Source organism: Caloenas nicobarica, chromosome Z, assembly GCF_036013445.1.
Source record: "Caloenas nicobarica isolate bCalNic1 chromosome Z, bCalNic1.hap1, whole genome shotgun sequence".
In the NCBI taxonomy this organism is placed as follows: domain Eukaryota; kingdom Metazoa; phylum Chordata; class Aves; order Columbiformes; family Columbidae; genus Caloenas; species Caloenas nicobarica.
In genome coordinates, this window is record NC_088284.1 from 61818903 (window position 1) to 61838070 (window position 19168).

A 19168-nucleotide genomic window follows, 5' to 3' on the forward strand; every position below is an offset into this window, starting at 1 on the left:
TATGAAATTAAAAAACTTCATGACAAAACTGCCATTTGATTGAATATTGGCATTTTTCAATGAAATAACTGCAGAAGCATCTATACCAGTGAAATGTATTTAAATCACATTTGGGGCCAGAGAGAAACATGACTCAGGCTACTAAGGGAAAAATTTCTTATATTCTAAATTGCAGGATTTGAACAATGTGAGAGTTTTAATTATACCACAAAGTAATGCAACACAAGAAGTGCCAGAGCTTTAGCTAGTATTTCATCCAGTTAAATGTTTTTTCATAGCAAGAGCTCTGTATTAACTTACAAAATTCTATGATGTAAGAAAACTACACTATGTAGAAGTTTCACTGTTCTGTGTTGCTTGGAGGAAACAGAGGGAGGAAAGTGGAAGAAATGAGAGGGAAGAAAGGGACTGTAGAAATAAAGGAGAAAGTAAGGCAGGGAAGCAGGAAACAAAACAAAGAAGAAAGGATGGGCAGTGGTGGGGAGGAAGGGGAAATAAGAGGAGAAGGAAAGGAATGGAAAAGGAAAAGGAAAAGGGGATAAAAAATGCCTACATTTAAATTTCAAAGTATATTGTAAGTATACATAAGGATATATACCTTGTAAAGTGCAAATGTACGAACACAGTACGTTGCCAATTCAACAGTGTCTAAAAGGGTCACTTGGATTAGTCCATAAGTTTCTGTGCCTCTGCTCGGCCAGTATTGATCACACTTCACCTATAGTGAAAAATATGTAATTATTTAATGCATTTAAACCTGTCATTTTTTACATATCTGAGTGTATATCACTGTAGGTTTTTAAATTAAGTGGAGTTAGAATGTTCAATAATGGCTAGAGATCCAACACAAGAAGTTGCTCTCCTGATAGTAGTTCTTACAGTATCTTCTTTCATAATGGGTATTTGTAAAGTCAGAGGGGCAGATGATTAAGAGATACAAGTAAGTATACATATGCCAAAGAAAAAACAATTTATACTAGCTAATGTATTACCTGAATCTTCAGTAACTCTCATCTTTCATAGTCCAGAATTCAGTAACAGTACTAATGCAGTAAAAGTAGACAGACAATTGTTTAGCTGTTTGCCATATTTCACCTACTTCACATTTGTCCTCAAACATACAAACTGTTGCTTGGGTTTTATTATTTAGTATGTATAGAAATATCTCAATAAAACCTGATTTTTAAAAAAATAATTTTAGTACACAGATAAATTAAAGAGCACCGAGAACTCTTACATGCATTGTGAGAAAATACAATTTCCTTCTCAGAGCACTGTTATGAAGCATATAACGAAATTGTGTTCATAGGCATTCAAAAAACATAGTTTGACAGAGAGAGTTCATCCATCAGAAAAATCTCTATTTCAAAACACCATAGTTTAGACTAATAACAAGCTGAAATAATTCTGTATAAGATGATGCAAAGGAGAACCGTAAGTTTACCATCAATGCTGAGGTTTGATAACTTGTGAATTAAAATGGTATTTACAATGAAAGGTACTATGAAAAAAGAAATGCTGAAACCCTAAAACAATCAGAGAACATGGTACAAAGTAGTACAGGGTTAAATAATTGAAAATATTTTGCTCTCAGTGACCTATGTGTGAAACTGAGACAGTCAGCCTCTGTTCTTATAAAAATACATTCTTATCAATTAGCCTTGCATACAGTACAGAAGTGCATTATGAGTCCAGTAATAATACACTGAATTTGTTTAATAAATGTCTTCATTAATCACTCTAAGCCAGACTCATACCAAACTCAGTGAGAAAAGAGCACACTGTAAGGAATAAGAAAAGCAGAATATTGCACACTATTTCTGACAAAAAGGTGAATTATCATGCTAATCAAAGAGAAAAACTGATCATTTCCCCAAAATGGAAAATTAAGAAAGGCATCTTTGAAACTCAGGTGTTCTCCAGGTTTCTGACTCTGCACAGTACTTATTGAAAAACACTTCGTGCACTTTCAGACTCCTCAGTCCCAAATAGCTTTCGCTTGCAAATAATTTTATTTTGAGGCTCATAGGTCACACAGATCACTAACAGCTCACAAATCACAGTCTGAGAACAAGTAATCTAGATAAACAGGAGAAAAAATTCTAACCACTGAAGCAGGTGTTGAATATTCATTAGAGGCAAAAAAGAACCATTTTTTTTAACAGAAATTTATAGCTTAATTTATAAGCTATTTATTTTTTAATTTTTATAATTTTATAAGCTATTATTTATAAGGCACTGGAACAAAGTAACTAAAATGTTTATTGATACTATAGTCTTAAAAAATAGTATTAACAGTGCACAAATTTCTTTTATTAAGGGGAATTAAGTAATTACTTCCTTGTGCCATTTACTGAAATAGTGAAACAGTAAGTATTGCATGAATATCAGTGACTTATTTGCAAGATTCCTAATACTAAAAGAAGCCACCGTGGTCTTCTGCAAATCAGACAGAAAGGCATATTTTCAATTGAGCTATTTCAATTGAGCTATTTCAATTTCAATAGAATCTAGTAAATCTAGTTTCACTTCATCATTAATACAGACACAGTGTTAACTTCTGTCTATATAGGTTATCTATACTTTAGACAAACAAGTTGTGGATTATTATTTATTATTCGTTAATTCCTGTAGAATTACATGATTTTTTTCTTGGAGAATGTTGACACATAATAGCTGCTGTTTGTAATCTTAGCAACTACAGGTTTAGTATAAATGTCTGACTAAACCTGTTCGGGTTTGAATGATATATATTTTTTTAATGAATATAGATGGTAGAATATGTTAGGTACTTGCAATAAAATGAATACAAGAAATAAATGTCTGGCTATGTCTTTAGATGCCTAAACATGCAGTTCTCCTCTTTACTCTGTAGTTCTCACGTGCACATTGTATGCTCGTAGAAGCAGTGCCAACTTCCAGAAAGTAGGCCTGAAAAATTAACCAGCTTTCTCATGAGATGGATTTTACAAAGACAACTTCCAAATGCAATAGAGAGAAAAAATGTTCAACACAAATATTAAATGGAAATTCAGAACACAGTAGGTCACCAGCATCTTTGCAAACAACAGAAAATCCTTGTTTTATTTTTATTTTGTACAGTAATAAAATGTTAAGCATATACTCAGATTTAGAAGCCCATGCCTGCTCTTTAGGTGAAGATCTTAGCTTGGTGTGTTTTTGTTTTTTGGGGTTTTTTTTGGTCCATTTACAAAGTTTACCTAACATAAACTCCAATCATTTTACAGTTTTTTAAAATACTTTCTGTGAGAGCTATCTGATGCAGACTACTGCTGCTGGAAGCAGACACTAACTGTTAAAAGAGAAATTCAATTTGTAGACCAGCGTATGTATTCTTTGAAAGTGGAAACTGATAAAAAGAAGTACCACATTTTTAGAAAGAAAACCTGACTTTGTATTGATGTAGATTTGACCTTCTGGAAGAGCACATGAAGCATAAGTTGATGGAACTACATCTTTTATTCCTTTTGCCTCTTGATTTTTTTCAGAACAAGAGGTCTTCTTCAAAGATGTGCCCTTACCTGCTTCCCACACTTGTTTGCTCTGTGATCATAAGCCTTACATTCCCAATACTCCTAACAATTTAGACTCCAATTTATCTTTGTGAGAGATCAGAACAATATTTTCTATTGGACTTCACCAGCAGCAGAGAATCAAATAATATAAGTCAATTGTTAAACCACTATTTTCTGAGACAGAGTTTTTGTAAAACATTTTATCCAATGCTAAGATCCTGGCCTTCAGCACCTAAACTAAGTGTATTTTTCAGAGGTTACATATTAATATTGTTTTTTTCAGAAAAAGATCTCAAACCCCTTTAGTCATCCAAAATTTAATACAAAATGTCAACAAGTCAATTTTGATATTTTTTGCCAAATGTTTTCTTTTGCTTTAGCCCTTTGCTCTAGTAAGCGCAATTTCTTCCTCATTTGTGTACGTTGTTTGGAAAACAGACAACTTTAATGTGGTAAGGTATGGCAATGATAACATGCCTTCTCCTTTAGGAATACAATTACAGGGCTTATTTACTTTCAGAGTTGTTACAGTTCATAATACACCTTTGGTTAATTTCATAGTCTTCACCTTTCTTTTATCCACCCAGCTCCCAGTTCCAAGGGTTGACGCATCCCAGAGTCCTGAGGGAACTGGCTGATGTCCTTGCAAAACCACTCTCGATGATATTTGAGAAGTCATGGCAGTCAGGTGAAGTCCCTGGTGACCGGAAACAGGGAAACATTGCACCCAGTTTTAAAAAGGGTAGAAAGGAGGATCCCAGGAACTACCAACCTCACCTCTGTGCCTGGGAAGACCATGGAACAGATCCTCCTAGAAGCTATGCTAAGGCACATGGAAGACAGGGAGGTGATGTGAGACAGCCAGCATGGCTACACCAAGGGCAAGTCCTGACTGACTAACCTAGTGGCCTTCTATGATGGAGTAACTACATTAGTGGACAAAGGAAGGACTACAGATATAATCTATCTGGACTTCTGTAAAGCCTTTGACATGGTGCCCCACAACATCCTTCTCTCTAAGTTGAAGAGGTATGGATTGGATGGGTGAACTGTTCAGTGGATGAGGAACTGGCTGGATGGTCGCACACAGAGATTAGTGGTCAATAGCTCAATGTCTGGATGGACACTTGTGACAAATGGTCTCCCTCAAGAGTCTGTACTGGGACCACTACTATTTATTATCTTCATCAATGACACAGACAGCGGGATCAAGTGCATCCTCATCAAGTTTTCAGATGACACCAAGCCGAGTGGCGCAGTTGACACACCTGACAGACAGGATACCATCCAGAGGGACATGGACAAGCTCAAGAAGTGGGGCCTTGTGAACCTCATGAAGTTCAACATGGCTAAGTGCAAGGTCCTCCACCTGGGTCAGGGCAATTCCCAGTATCAGTACAGGCTGGGGGATGAAAGGATTGAGAACAGCCCTGCAGAGAAGGACTTTGTGGTGCTGGTGGATGAAAGATTGGACATGAGCCGGCAATGTGCACTTGCAGCCCAGAAGGCCTATTGTATCTCAAGCTGCATCAAAAGGAGCATGGCCAGCAAGTTGAGGGAGGTGATTCTGCCTCTGCAGTACTGCATCCAGCTCTGGAGCCCTCAGTTACAGGAAACACGTGGACCTGTTGGAGACGGTCCAGAGGAGGCTGCCAAGATAACGAGAGGGCTGGAACACCTATCCTGTGAGGACAGGCTGAAAGAGTTGGGGTTGTTCAGCCTGGAGAAGGTTCCAGGGAGACCTTATTGTAGCCTTTCAGTATTTGAAAGGGGCCTGTAAGAAAGATGAGGACAGACTTTTTACCAGGGCCTGTTAGGACAGCACAAGAGGTAATGGTTTTATCTAAAAAAGGGGAGACTCAGGCAAGACATGTGGAAGAAATTGTTTACAATGAGGGTGGTGAAACACTGGAACAGGTTGCCCAGGGAGGTGGTAGATGCCCCATCCCTGGAAACATCCAAGGCCAGGCTGGACAGGACTCTGAGCAACCTGACGTACTTGAAGATGTCCTTGCTCATTGCGGGGGGGGTGGACTAGATGAACTTTGAAGGTCTCTTCCAATCTAAACTATTCTATGATTCTATGATCTTTTCCTGTGCAACTTTATTCACCGCCACCCAATGAGAGCTTTTCTGTGCCACTAACTGCACATGGTTACAGAAAATAGCTTTCATCAATAATTCTGTAACATTCTTTTGCCTGTCACTAAAGATGGCAAGATGAATGAAAAAGACACATGAGCATGAAAGAAGTCACTGGTGATTTGAGTGTTTTTTTAAAGAGAAATTCAATTACAATAATGACAAGCATACCTTTTACCACTACTTTCACTATCTCATGATCATAGGTTGCACACTGCCAAAACCACTGTATCTGAGATCAGAGCAGCTCTCAAAAGACTACTAAATATATTATGAAATCTTTTAAGTACCATAGTAGTAGACATAGCTGGAAGACCTAACAAAAGATATGTATGTTCTCTTAACCTGCTTGTCAAACATGCATAGCTTTTCTTTCTCTACATTTCTTCCATGCAGATTATGCAAATCCTTGCTCTTCATGAAAGTACAAGCATTCACTGAAGGCAAGGTTGTAAGAAAATGTAAACGCTTTCTTTCTATTAAAAATGAGAAGCATGAGATCATTTCAGACTTGAGGAGTTAAGAAGCTATGGAGTTTCTAAGATTATTTGTGGATATTCATGCTTCAACAAGTCACAGACACTAGAAAACGTGATGCCATGCATCAACAGAGCTGAAAGAAGTGTATTTCCCTATGAACATATGAATACAAAGATTCCTGACATTCAAGGGTAGAGAAATAATTTTCCAGTATAAAGTTCTATCATTCAGGCTGAAAAGACCCTTCAGGTGTTTCTTAACAGATGAGCCAGCTGTTACAGGTCATCTGAGACTATAAGGACAAAATGCAAATCAAGAAAGAGATAGCAAACTCGTAATAGGCCGACTATTACAGTACATTCCCTGCTGTATGAACAAAATATGAATTATGCTGAACCTGGAATAGGAAATAACAGCAGTACGTGACGAATTTTTTTCCTCTGTTTTTCCTAATAAATAAGTCTTTTGCAGACAAAACTTTATAATGACATTTTTGAATGGCTCTCCTTCAAAAATAAATGATATTGAATGACAATAATAATTATGCCATAAAAAAGGTAGTGGCAGTTTTTGGTGATGGAGCCTGCCTCAAACCCTATCAGGCTAGCTCACTGCCTCAGACATTCCACCTGATGTTCTGTCTCCAAGCAGTTATTGCTCTGAAGCCATCTTCCTTTTTGCAACAATGCCTTGCCATGTAAAGATTGGCCTGATTTGATGCTAAAGATTGTAGGCACTGACAGTAGTACATAAGATTGTAATGCAAAAATTAAAAAAAAAAAATCAGAATACAGAAACACATTTTTTAGGCCTTATTTGAACAAAATTTGGTCAAATGTCACTCAGTCACTTTGGTCTAACTCTAAATGACAGCTTTAAAATATAAATTCATATTCAGAAATAAACCTGAAAATAGACCAGTTTAAAGTTTTCTATTTTGCTTTCAGTGAGGCACTGAATTTAGTATGATCCTAAATTCTGAAAGAACCGAGCACCCAGTCTCAGGCAGACAGATCGTTCTAAGTTTCACCAGACTTATTTGCGAAACTATCAATCACTTTTGGAAATTTTGGTTCTTTGAATCTATTTGTTACTACAGAAACAAACCCCAAACATTTGTGTGCACTCATCTCTAGTAACAACCTATAGTAAATATGTGCCTGTGAGTATGTAAAAGTAAAGATGTTGATGTTTAATCTGGAGAAAAGGAGGCTGAGGGGAGACCTTATTGCTCCCTACAAGTACCTGAAAGGAGGTTGTAGCACGGAGGGTGTTTCTCTCAAGTAACAAGACAAGACAAAATGGCCTCAAGTTGCACAAGGGGAGGTTTGGATTGAATATTAGGAGAATCTTCTTCACCAAAAGGGTTGTGAAGCAGTGGAACAGGCTGCCCAGGGAAGTGGTTGAGTCATAATCCATGGAGGTATAAAAGACATGTAGATGTGGCACCTTATGGACATGGTTTAAATGTCAAGTTGGCCATGTTAGGTTAACAGTTGGACTTGATGATCTTAAAGGTCTTTTCCAACCTAAATGATTATGATTCTATGATTGTTGATGCTCATCTGAACTGAGTATTTGGAGTTTAAGAACTAGGCAGAAAATAAGCACTTCAGTAGTGCAATGTATTTCTAAGGTCTTGATTACAGTAGCCTTGAAAAAGAAGGTTCAAACAGGATCTGGAAACAATATAAATGAACTTTAGTTTATTTAATTTATAACAAAGTCCTCTAGTAAGGCTGCGAATCAACCCTCACTACACCCTTACTTTTTGAAATTTCTGAGATATGATTAGTAGGCTAACAGTTAATACGGAAAGATAATTAATAATTAAAAAGATAAACCTCAAACCGTTTCCATTCTGATCCTTATGACAGAGTGTGGTATGGTTATTACAAAAGGAAACATATAAAAAAAAATAGTGGGCATCTTCAACTATACAGGCCAAGAACAGTTCAAAACTGTATTTCTGGTGTCAATGTGAGATGCTCTTTTGGAAATCTTCCTAATGGCAGGAAAGGTAGGGTCTTAGTGAATTCATTTCAAAGGATGAATCTGTCAAACAATTAAGTAGAGCAAGATTTTCGTATGTCTTGAAAAGGCTTATATGAACGGAACTGAGAGGAAAAGTGAACAGGCTGACAACTTTTTGCTTCATCCTCTTCCTGTAGTCAGGGCTGATCATTGTGTGCAGCATGAATAATCCCTTCACTGAACGAGATATTACATTACAGTATGAAGAACACATTGAACAATTCACCTTACTATTCAAGTGCTCTAACAAAGATTTTCTATTGTCCATACAAGACAGCTATCTCTTTCAGCTGATATGAATATTATGTAAGAAATCAGTGAAACAAAATAATCAAAAGAGTGGAACATCAGAGCAACAAAATTCTATTATTATTATGTTTTTGGTTCATCAGAAAGCCAGAAGAGAATGGATGAAAAAGCATGAAAATGAGAAATGGTAAATTTGAGAACATTTTGGACACCTTAAGAGGTTTAAGTTTGGATTTTGATTTTTGAATGGAACTTCTGACTCACAGTGAGCTTTCTATTGCTAGTTCAATACATGGATAAAATTCTTAATCTCATAAATGTATTTCATACAGTTCCTGTGATACTAAACTGAAAGCTCACCAAGAAAAAACATGTATTAACAACATGCGCCTTTCAGTAGCCAGCTGTATCCATTAACCTCTTTAGAAAATTGGAAAAGTTTTGTAAATGATGGAAAACATAAACTGTAATATTTTCTTTCAGAGACACCTATTTGAAGAGCAGATGTATTGCTCACTGTAAAAGAGAACTGGTCTTGAGTCTTTCACCAGAATCTGCTAAATAATGAAATGTGGGGTTATTTTCCCTAAACAATACTAAATTGATTCACTGACCTTTTCAAGCCTGAAATTCCTTGGAAGAACTCCCTGCACTGAAGTAATAGGTTGCAGTGCTAAACAAAACATGAACTAAGCATTGCATTTGGAGAACAAATATGCTGAATTTTTAATTTTGCAAGGAAAACTTGTAACTCAAAATGTCAATGGCCATTCTCCACATGTGGCATAGTCCCTCTGTCTGTACTAAGAGAAGAATTATATGAGGTAGTAAACTACATCTTACTTTAAGCAGAAGCAAATGAGCAAAGCAAATGAAGTCAAATCACAGAGTTACAATACAGTTTTCACTAAACAACTTGCTATACACTTGCGTTGGGAAAATGGCATTTTTGAAAGAACTATCAGTTTATCCCAGCAGGTCAGAGGAACCACTTCATTTCTGGACACTGAATCATAACACACAAAACTGGATGGTTGCCTTGAAAAATACTTGTGGCAGTACCAGGTATCGCCATGTCATCTCAGGTGAGACTCTGGTGTAAACAGTTCTTGAAAGCTTACAGTGGAAGAGACTTGCACAATATATCCTACGGAGTTTGCTCCATTCATGATATTATATTTTGCAAGCTCTTTAACAGTTCAAAATAAATCACCTTTGCTGCAAAGTTGATTTCTTCCTCCTAGAGCCTCATAGGCAGCAAATATGGTTGATTGCCACAAAATTTTTAAAAGCCTCACATGTTGGAAGGCTATTATCTTTCTTTTACTCTCTTGTATATACAACAAATCTAATTATTTCTGACTTTCCCCATACATCATTTCTCCAGGCTTTGATCATTATTGTTCTCTTCCAGATTCTCTGTAATTTACCAATACCTTTTCACGTGGGGCATTCACTCTATATTCTCAACTCTAAATGTGTTTAAGCTGAAATAACCAGACACGGCAAGCCAAAAGTACTTTCAGCCTATGTAGTGGTGTTACAGCACTTCTTTTCATATAAAATTAACCCCATTTATAGTATGGCATTTCCACAGCTCTTTTGCTGGGTGATGTAATAGTTTGAGTTTTAGCTGAGGCACTTTGGCACAGAACTTCCAGTTGTAATGTGCCTAGCAAAGAAAACTTTAAGCTTTATTGGTGAGTGCGGTCTATGTCAACATATATCTAGGATTAGGTTCTTACACGAACTAAGTAACTATGACTGACTGCCTTTCAGTGAGAGTTGAGCATGTCCCTGCCCTTGTGCCTCTGAGAATGGTTCCGTAATTAAACAGCCATACGGTTGAGTTTTACGATTCTGACATGGTAACTGGTGACTCCAGTTCGTACAATGGTGTAGGAATTCTTGGACTGTGGCCATTGCATTCTGTTACAGTGAAAAAACAAAACAAAAAAAATCCCCAAACCAACAGTACAAACCTACACACTTGTATTTTTACTTTTGTAAATCTGGTGAACACATGGTCTACTTGACTTCGGATTTTTTTTTTTTTTTTTTGCCAGTTCTCTCATTCATTCTTCTGACTCATATCTTAGCATGCTTCACTAAAGAAGTGAAATAAAATTCTGATAGTACATTATTGATACAGAAGTTATTGGTCTGCCATTAAAATTAGGGAACGAACAATGACAAAACTGCACATTTAATTCTTCTTCAGTAAAACAATTAAATCCAGTATGAAATAATGCCATCTGCAACATGTCCTAATATGTCTGCTGAGAGAGATGTTAACTTACCTCTCACCAGATAAAGACATGCATATTTTTCTAGTTGCTGCAAAACATTTTATTTATATTTTCCTATGTTTAAATACATATTTCACAACTTAAAAACCCCCAATTTTTACATACCTGTGCTGTCCAATAAAAACATCAGAGCAGCTTTTATGCACAAACTAATTACATTTTGTCTAAATATAGGTGCACTTGGAAGCATATTGATATAATACGTAATGAATTATTACATGCACATATTGATAACTTTTCTACTCATATAAGTGAAGATATCTTATTGTCACTTATTTTTGATCCAGTATTTTGACGGGTAAAAGGTATTCCATGTGTCAAAACACATGTAGGAGGAAAGATCTGAAATTTGCTGCTGAAGCCACAACAAATGGAAATCTACCTTAATCACAATCACATAGAACTCAGCTGCACAGCCTATATTTGTCTCAAAGATCTCCATGCATTTCCTACAGACAATAATATAATGTTCTTAGTTTTCTTTGCTTATTACTTACTGCTGTGCAAGTACTATTGCTTTGCCTTAGCAGTGGGGTCAGCTACATTAGACGTAAGTGCCTACTCTGCCATCAACAGATGAAGATTCATTAAAAATGTTAGAAATTTGTGCATTTAGAAGAATTAAGGGTTCTTCCCAGACGTGTCTTTATCGTTTTTTTGCCTACAGCAAGACTTAGAAATCTTTGGTGGCCACGAGTCTTGTTTCAGAGCTATTCTTAGTAAAGAGTCCCAAGGTCCAATTACACTGTCCACTATGTTTATTCAAATGTTTTTGGTTTTTGTACTACTTGAACCTGAAAAAGCTTCCCTGATTTAATTTAATATGTCCCACTCCTTCCAAAAAACCACAATCCATGAAACAAAACAAAACCCGAAAAACTCTTTAACTTGAATTTCCACCCTGGAGACACACATCTCCATCTATTTGATATTTCTACTCCATTTCTATTCCATTTCTACTCCAATCTCCATTTTTCTAACACATGGGATAGTCTATAAATCTATAAAAAATGAGTTGAAAGACTCAGACTGTGTGTTTACGGAGATTCAGAGCTGTTACATGACACTTGGAAGAACAGAAGTACCTATTTATTATTGCAGTAACCTTGGGAAAAGTCCACCTGGCTTTTCTTGGGACAGTGCCAGCTTTCCTGACCCTCTCAGGTAACAATGACCAGTTGAGAGAACTGAAGTCCAGGGGCTTTTAACTATTCTTGGATGTTCTTATGGAACTGATACAGGACTCATGCAAATAGTCCATTCTATTTCAATACGGGGGAGCAAAATCTGAGACAGGATACATGACTTTTCTAGTGGGTTTATCTCTCCCTCCCACTTCCCAGTGAAAATTCAGCATTCGAGGTGTTAAATTTTGACAAAACAAAATTGTTCTATGCTTATATTTTTATATATTCTTTGCTTACAATATTGATGATGATACCCAGCTCCTGACAGTCAAATGAGTGTCTGGATCAGGCTAACCAAATGCCACAAATGTAGTTTCCTCATGTATTCACTTAGTCATTTGCAAATTTGAATGAAGCTGATAGCACCAGTATGAAAAGTAAAGCCTCCTTCATCAGTATAGAAGTTCAGGATCTAGCTCATACTTGAATAATTGCTAGGGTCATTATCCTGTCATATAGCTTTGACTCAACATTTAGCTATTGTCCCAACAAAGAAAACACTGCCAACAAGGTTAAGGAGGGAGGTAAGTATTTTCTATCAGTTCCAAACCAACATAGTAAATGTATTCAAAATAAGGAATTATATAGCAAGGAAGGAGAAGACTTAATTATTTTTCAAGTGGATGATCCTCAACAGTATCCTACCCTGAATTAGGAGGCAGGACTTTTCCTGTTTCCTGTTTGAGGCAATACTAATTTTTGCTACAAAGTGAGATTCTCTGTCTTCGTCTGGTCATTCACATTATTCACTACAGCACATGAGTTCTCAGAATAGTCAGTTAATTCAGAGGACCAGGAAAAAAAAAGAAAGAAAAAGAAAATGTGGACTGCTGTGGGAGGAGTGGAAGACAGAGGAGTGTGCAAGAGAGGTATCACATCAATGCTCTACATGCTTTACAGCTTTCCTTGATGTAACACGCAACTTCTTTTATTTGCTTCTAGTTTGCAACCTTCAATGTAATTCTTTTATTTCATTTAGATTAAACTCATGTATGTGAAAAATATGTTAGCAATACTGTTCCATGCACCGACAGTGTGTATAATCCTTTTTGATATAAATTACGTGCATGGTAGCTGAATGATGGGACTGACTTTCTCTCTCTAGTCTGGTTTAGGTCAAGTGAGATTCAGGTGATGACATTTCATACAAAACCAACAAAGTGTGAAAGGTTATAAGCGAAAGAGCTTATTTTTTCCTGCAGCTTCCTTTTAGGCAAACAAATGAATAATGGATTCAACGTAACATCTTCATTTGATGTATTCAGCTGTAAAATATGTACATTCGCAAAGCTGAACTTACTCAGACATCTAACACATGCTAATGAACCAACTTGGTTTCTGCAGATGCAATTAAAATCCCCATCTTTATCTACGCAGTCCAGGTTAAAAGGCTGATATCAAGCTGCAGGACTACATAATGAAAAAAGCAAGCTAAACAGAAATGACGACATGGAGATAGAAAGTAGATTAAGTCCCAGAGAGAAAAGATCTTGCCTTGCAGCAGGAATAATGATCAGGCTGCCAAGACACAAAAGCAATCAAAGAGGAATCAAAGGAAAAGGAGCAAAACAAAATTAGTGAAGATCTTAATCTCTAATGGTATGTAACAGTGTTTGTATTTCATGTCTGAAATTTGACTTGGTCTCCTGCTAGAAGGATATGCTATATAAAAATGAAAGCATGAGAAAAAATAACGATGAAATGTTGCCATCATATTCTTTTCCCACACAACAATTCCCACTCCTGCCTCACCATCAATATCATTAGTTGCATTACATGTAGCTACCGTATTAGGAGAAGAGGTAACTGGTATGCTATATTCACAGAGTGACAGACTCTAAGATTGGAGCTGAGCTATGTACTGGATAGATACTGTGAGCATCAAACTCACTTGACCTATGAACACAGAATGAGCTAAGTTATGCACAAAAAATATGTAAACATAAGCACAGACAATCCATTGACTAGATTGTCTGGTCTCTCATCACAATCAGGGAAGGCATTGCTGCTGAATGCTAATCACTTCTGGAGGTGATTGCTGTTCTGATCAGTGTATTTTTAGGGTGCAGTCAGCAAAGGCAAGAGTTAGCTTTAAACCCTGCTAGGCAATTATTGGAGAGAATGAGTAGAATTTCATTTAGTTGCATCAAAATATCTTCATAGACAGTGGCTTCATAGTCTGTGGCCTGCAGTAGTAAGATAAACACCCAAGCATTTAAGTACACCTTCTGCAATGGGCCGCTTATTAGGGTCAGATTTTTTCTTAATACTGATGCTATTTAGCAGCAATTTTATTATATAAGAAGCAATTATTTAAGAAATGCCCAAAATTTAATTTGCTTAATTCCAAACAACAGTCAATGCCTAGACTAGACAAGGCCTGTAGACTCCAGATAAAATGAAAATTTCTGATAAAATTACCTTCTGCTGTGTACTAATTGTCATCAGCTATGTACAGGTAGTGGTGTTGATGTAGGTTGAATTTACATGCAGAAAGTGATTCTACAATCAGAATGCTATACACTGCTTGAACTGCAAAAAACCTACTCTGTTTTAAAAAAGTGATAAAATGGTAAAAGGGTAAATACATATATATACTTTGATAAGCCTCCAGAAAGGAATGACTGTTGTCGACAGGTTCAACAAGTTAGGCAATCATTGCAACTATATGTATACAAGCATGTGAAAAAAACTTCAATGCCAGCACAGTACAGTATTATGCTTTAAAGTGCATTCCTCTGTGTTTGAAGCTTACACAAGAAAAAGTATTTTCATTTTGAAATGGAGCTCATCCATGAGTTAGTGAAATATCAACTATTATCCAGCTACGCCCATAAGATAGTTTTTACTGATTTGAAGCTTTTCTAGATTACAAACCTCTTCTCCTCTGTCACAGCCTCTTTCTCTCTTTCTGAACTGTTCTTGATCCTCTGTATTTATGGTATTTTTAACATATATTGCACAGCACCTTAGATACCTCAGCTTTTTGTATTGCTAACGGCCTTCCACCTGCAATCTTGCAGACTGTCTCCCGCCTGCAGCTCCCAGGACAGTGTACCCCAGAACATCTGTGGCAGAATTTTTCCTGAGACACTATTGCTATGGCACATTCCCAGGGCAAGTGATTGCCACTGATGCTGGAATCACCCCTCCCTTCTTCCCTTTCCCCAATTTCTACATGTGATTGTAGCTTCTGGTTTACAGTACAAGACTCACTAATGCATTTGCAGAAAGGTCAGTGATGAACTAGCCATGTGGCACTTTCCCCAGCCAAGGTGTGCCCCCATCAACGATAACAGCATCACAAGCAGGAAAAACCCATGAGGAGTCTGAGTGTCTCTTGACATAAAATACAGGCTTATTGTGGGAAAACTATGATGGGGGAACCACCTGTTCTACTGGAGAGGGTGCTGAGGGCTAGACACTCACTTCTCTTTCTGATTGGCAACTGAGAAGGGTTTTTTTCCTTTTCTTTTTCTTACCATCATTCTCCTTTCATTTTTTTCCCTTTCACTCCCTAACCCTTGAATAACATCCACCACTAAAATTGATGAATGCCATCAAATACAGACATGAAGTAAATCTTCGTGCAACACACAGTGGTCTGTTACTGCTCTTTCCATCACTTTCCCTATTATATAAGACAAGAGTATTACTACTTTTGATTTCCCTTCACATATAGCACATATCAACCAGTTCTATTATTAGAATGCTACTCTTATGTTTTAGTACTTTACTAATTTTACTTTGTCCTGTAAAACTGAATTTGAAATATCACAGATAATTTTATATTCTATTACTGTATGTGCTGTTGTAGAGTTTTCCTCTGACAAAGCATGTGCTTAGCATGAGCATGAGCAAATCCAAATCCTCACTTACCTTAAATAATGTTTAATCTATACCATATAAACCAAAAATCGAATGCTGCTGACATACATTAACTTCCTCATGACACTATATTACAATCATATTCTTGATACTACAAAAGAAGTAACACTTTCAATCCTAATATTTCCAGTACGATAGAAACAGAAAAAAAAAATCACTGTGGATCAAGAGACTGAAAGGCTTTCAGAGCATAAAAAACCCTACAAAATAAGTGGCATGACGTGGTTATTTCACAGGGGAACTAATGTTTCCTATATAAGTGTTTTTCATCGTATGGGCACTTTTAACTGTTGGAACCTAAAAAAATCAGTTATGCATATACAGAAGGCAGACAAGCATACATGAAAGAAAGAAAAATCTTGCGTAAATGATTACTCGAGTACATTATTATCAACATTGTATTTTGCTGCATATGATACACTTTCCTTACCCTGGACCTCTCCTCTAGTTTTGTCATCATGACAACAGTAGCACCTCGTTGCTCCCACATCATTCTCCAGAAGTCACCAAAGGTTTCTGGCAATGCCCCCTGTGTTGCTATATAAGCATTCTGCTTTCTGTATCCATCTATGTAGTTGGCATTGATATAGTCACTGCCTGGTATGCCTGCAAAGAGAGAAGAGTGAAAACATAGGGCAGCAGTTTTGTTCTGTCCTATTGTACAAAACCCAATAATGCCGTGGCACAGCTGGAGCAGTAAATCTTTGCTTACTCCATGCCAAGTAGTACATGGGTACGTGCAAGTGAGTTTATGCTGTTTGTGGAGTTGAGGGGTATGATGGCCTGTCTGGAACTACCATCCTTTTGAAACAAAGGACTCAGTATCATAAGGAAGTATAAAAGAAGCCTGAAAATCTGTAGCAGATGGAGAGACCTGGAGTGGAAACAGCCACATTTAAAAGCTGGTCCAACACTGCCTGCAGTCACTCACCAGCACAGCAACCTCTGCCTGGACCAGACAGGGTAGCCTCCCCATCAGGTGCCCTGAGTAGGCTCCATTTAACACTCTTGTTGAGCTCACCGCATTTCTTATCAATATAGAAAGAGGGTTAATGTTGTCAGACTGTTGATATTACTGCTACATTCATTTATCCCATTTAAGGGAAAGCTAACTATGAGCTTTATTTTAACAAAACACATGTAAGTCAGGTTTAAGAAACAGTGGAATCTGCTACATGGTATGTGCCTGAAGTAAAAACCTCTGCAAGTCTGAATAAAAATTAAATACATGAAAAGAAGGCAGAGTCCAAGACCTACACTGTTAATTGCTCGAGGCTTAGGTATTTTGGACAAGGCTTAGAGAGGGACTTTGGGTGTGTCTACCAGACACATGCCCATGCTTTGAGCCACATGTAAGTGAGCCAGCTCCTAACTGGAAACAGTTTAACTGAGGCTGTGCGGTGCCATGTCTGTACTGAGAGCTGGACCATGACATGCTGCTTGACAAGGTCGAGGGGAAGTTTTGGCTGTAGTGAAGATTGCGATGGTAGCCACACTCACAGAAAGGGGTAAATATGGACATATAGATGTCAGTCCTGTCCCTTTGTGGATTCAGCAGTGCAGCGTCCAGCTTTTAACTCAGACTGTGTACATGTTGGAAGACAAAGCATGGCAGGCACCAGTTTTGATGTCACTGGTAGTTTTTTTAACTGATGACTTGAGGAAGAAAAGATACTCATGTGAGATCTCAGTGCTGGTGGGACGGCAAAGCACTGTTTCCCACATTACTGCACTGTTGAACGTGGTGCGTTCCCCAGAACGGCTAGCTGAAATACAGAAATGTGCATCATAATAAAGTGATAAAATAGGTTTGTTAAAGTAATTAACAGAAATTAATTCTTCTTGGAATAGAAATGAATGATTTATGTTTACACAGCCAATCTGCCATGCCCAAGTCTATAAACCCAGGATACGGTGCAGGTTCCAGAAACTGTTTCACAAGACAGTCAAGGTGATACAAGCTCCCTAGCTTATTCAAAACTGTGACTATTTTCACTCCACAGAGCAACTGAGTTTTATTTCTTTGGCCATGAAACACAATAAATTATCAAATAAGTTTAAATAAATGTTTCTCAAGCTTTCTGTCAGAAACAGAGCCTCCAAATCTGTTCCGATGTGCTATTTCCTGCTGGTGATCCCAAACCAGGAATTATTTCCTGGATGCATATTCCTGTCTTTCCTGACAGTGACACACATTTGAAGATATGTTCCAAAATAATATGAATTTGAATAGAAAGTAGAGGTCTCTCTTTAACACTTTATTTGTTTTTTACCACATTTGAAGAGCTTCTCTACTCATTCTGGGTAAGCTTAGTGTTTCATTCCACTACTTAGTAATGAACAAACCCACTGATCAACTGTGACACTAATTAAGACCCAACATAGTCTTGAAATTATTCAGATTATGGGTTACTGCAGTTGTAGTCTGGTATAAAATTCTGCCTTTATGCCCAAGAAAGCGTAATAGATTTTCTTGGTTTGTATGTTCAAATTATATTTAAATAGAAATTTTAATTTGATTTGACTTTCTGTACAATTAAAGGAAAAATCTGACAAAATATTTAAGGGAAGGGAAGAGTTTGTAACTTCAGGGCACAAGAGAAGCAGCAAATGGGCAAGATGCATGGATGGACACAGGAAGATTGGCTGACTACGATTAGAACTGATTGGAAGTCTCTTCTGGGAGAAAAATAAAACAAAATAAAAAATCTTTAAAACCCGTATAGTCTATAGCTGAAAAACATTATTTCCCTCTGTGAAAGGCAGGAATTAAGAGTTCAAAAACCTCACTCTTATAGACTTGAATCTCTTTTACATGTCACTTCTTGTTGTGGATATTGGAATTAATGACTTAGAAAATACAACTGCTATGCACAATGCCGTATTTTCTTACGTTATCAGGATAATAAAATGTTTTTGGACAAAACAGATGAGAAAGAAAAATGAAGCCAACAGAAGAAATCTACACCAACTGGGTATTATTACCAAAGGAACTAAGAAAGCTGGTATGAAATGTTTTCTGCATAAATTAGAAATATATTATGATGCCTGGTATCAAACTTTGAAGCATACGTTATAAATAAAAGCCTGAGGAAAAAATGAAAAAGAAAAACAACACTTTGTAAAGCAGTTAAATGATCTTTTGGGAAAGCTGTCCTCTGCACAAACTCAGCATGAAAATTAAGCATGAGAAGTACTGCAAACTGTGCACTACAGAATGATCTTTACAAATCTTGGAAGCCAATCCTAGCACCTGACATAAAAAAATCCATAATGTCTGAAATCGGAAGTATTCTTTCTGCTTACTAACTTGTATTAAATTTATCCATAACTAATATTAAAT

General features: G+C 37.0%; 1 protein-coding gene across 2 annotated transcripts in view; it reads right to left on the minus strand.

Moving 5' to 3' along the window:
- The window catches only part of PTPRD (protein tyrosine phosphatase receptor type D), a 372025-nt gene that overhangs the window by 37419 nt on the left and 315438 nt on the right, over positions 1 to 19168 (minus strand). For both annotated transcript variants that reach the window (XM_065657714.1, XM_065657713.1), the window contains 2 exons: positions 16256 to 16431; positions 599 to 718 (listed from right to left, as the gene is read on the minus strand). In XM_065657714.1, the coding sequence (XP_065513786.1) occupies positions 599 to 718; positions 16256 to 16431 (296 nt within the window). The remainder of the gene's footprint in view (positions 1 to 598; positions 719 to 16255; positions 16432 to 19168) is intronic.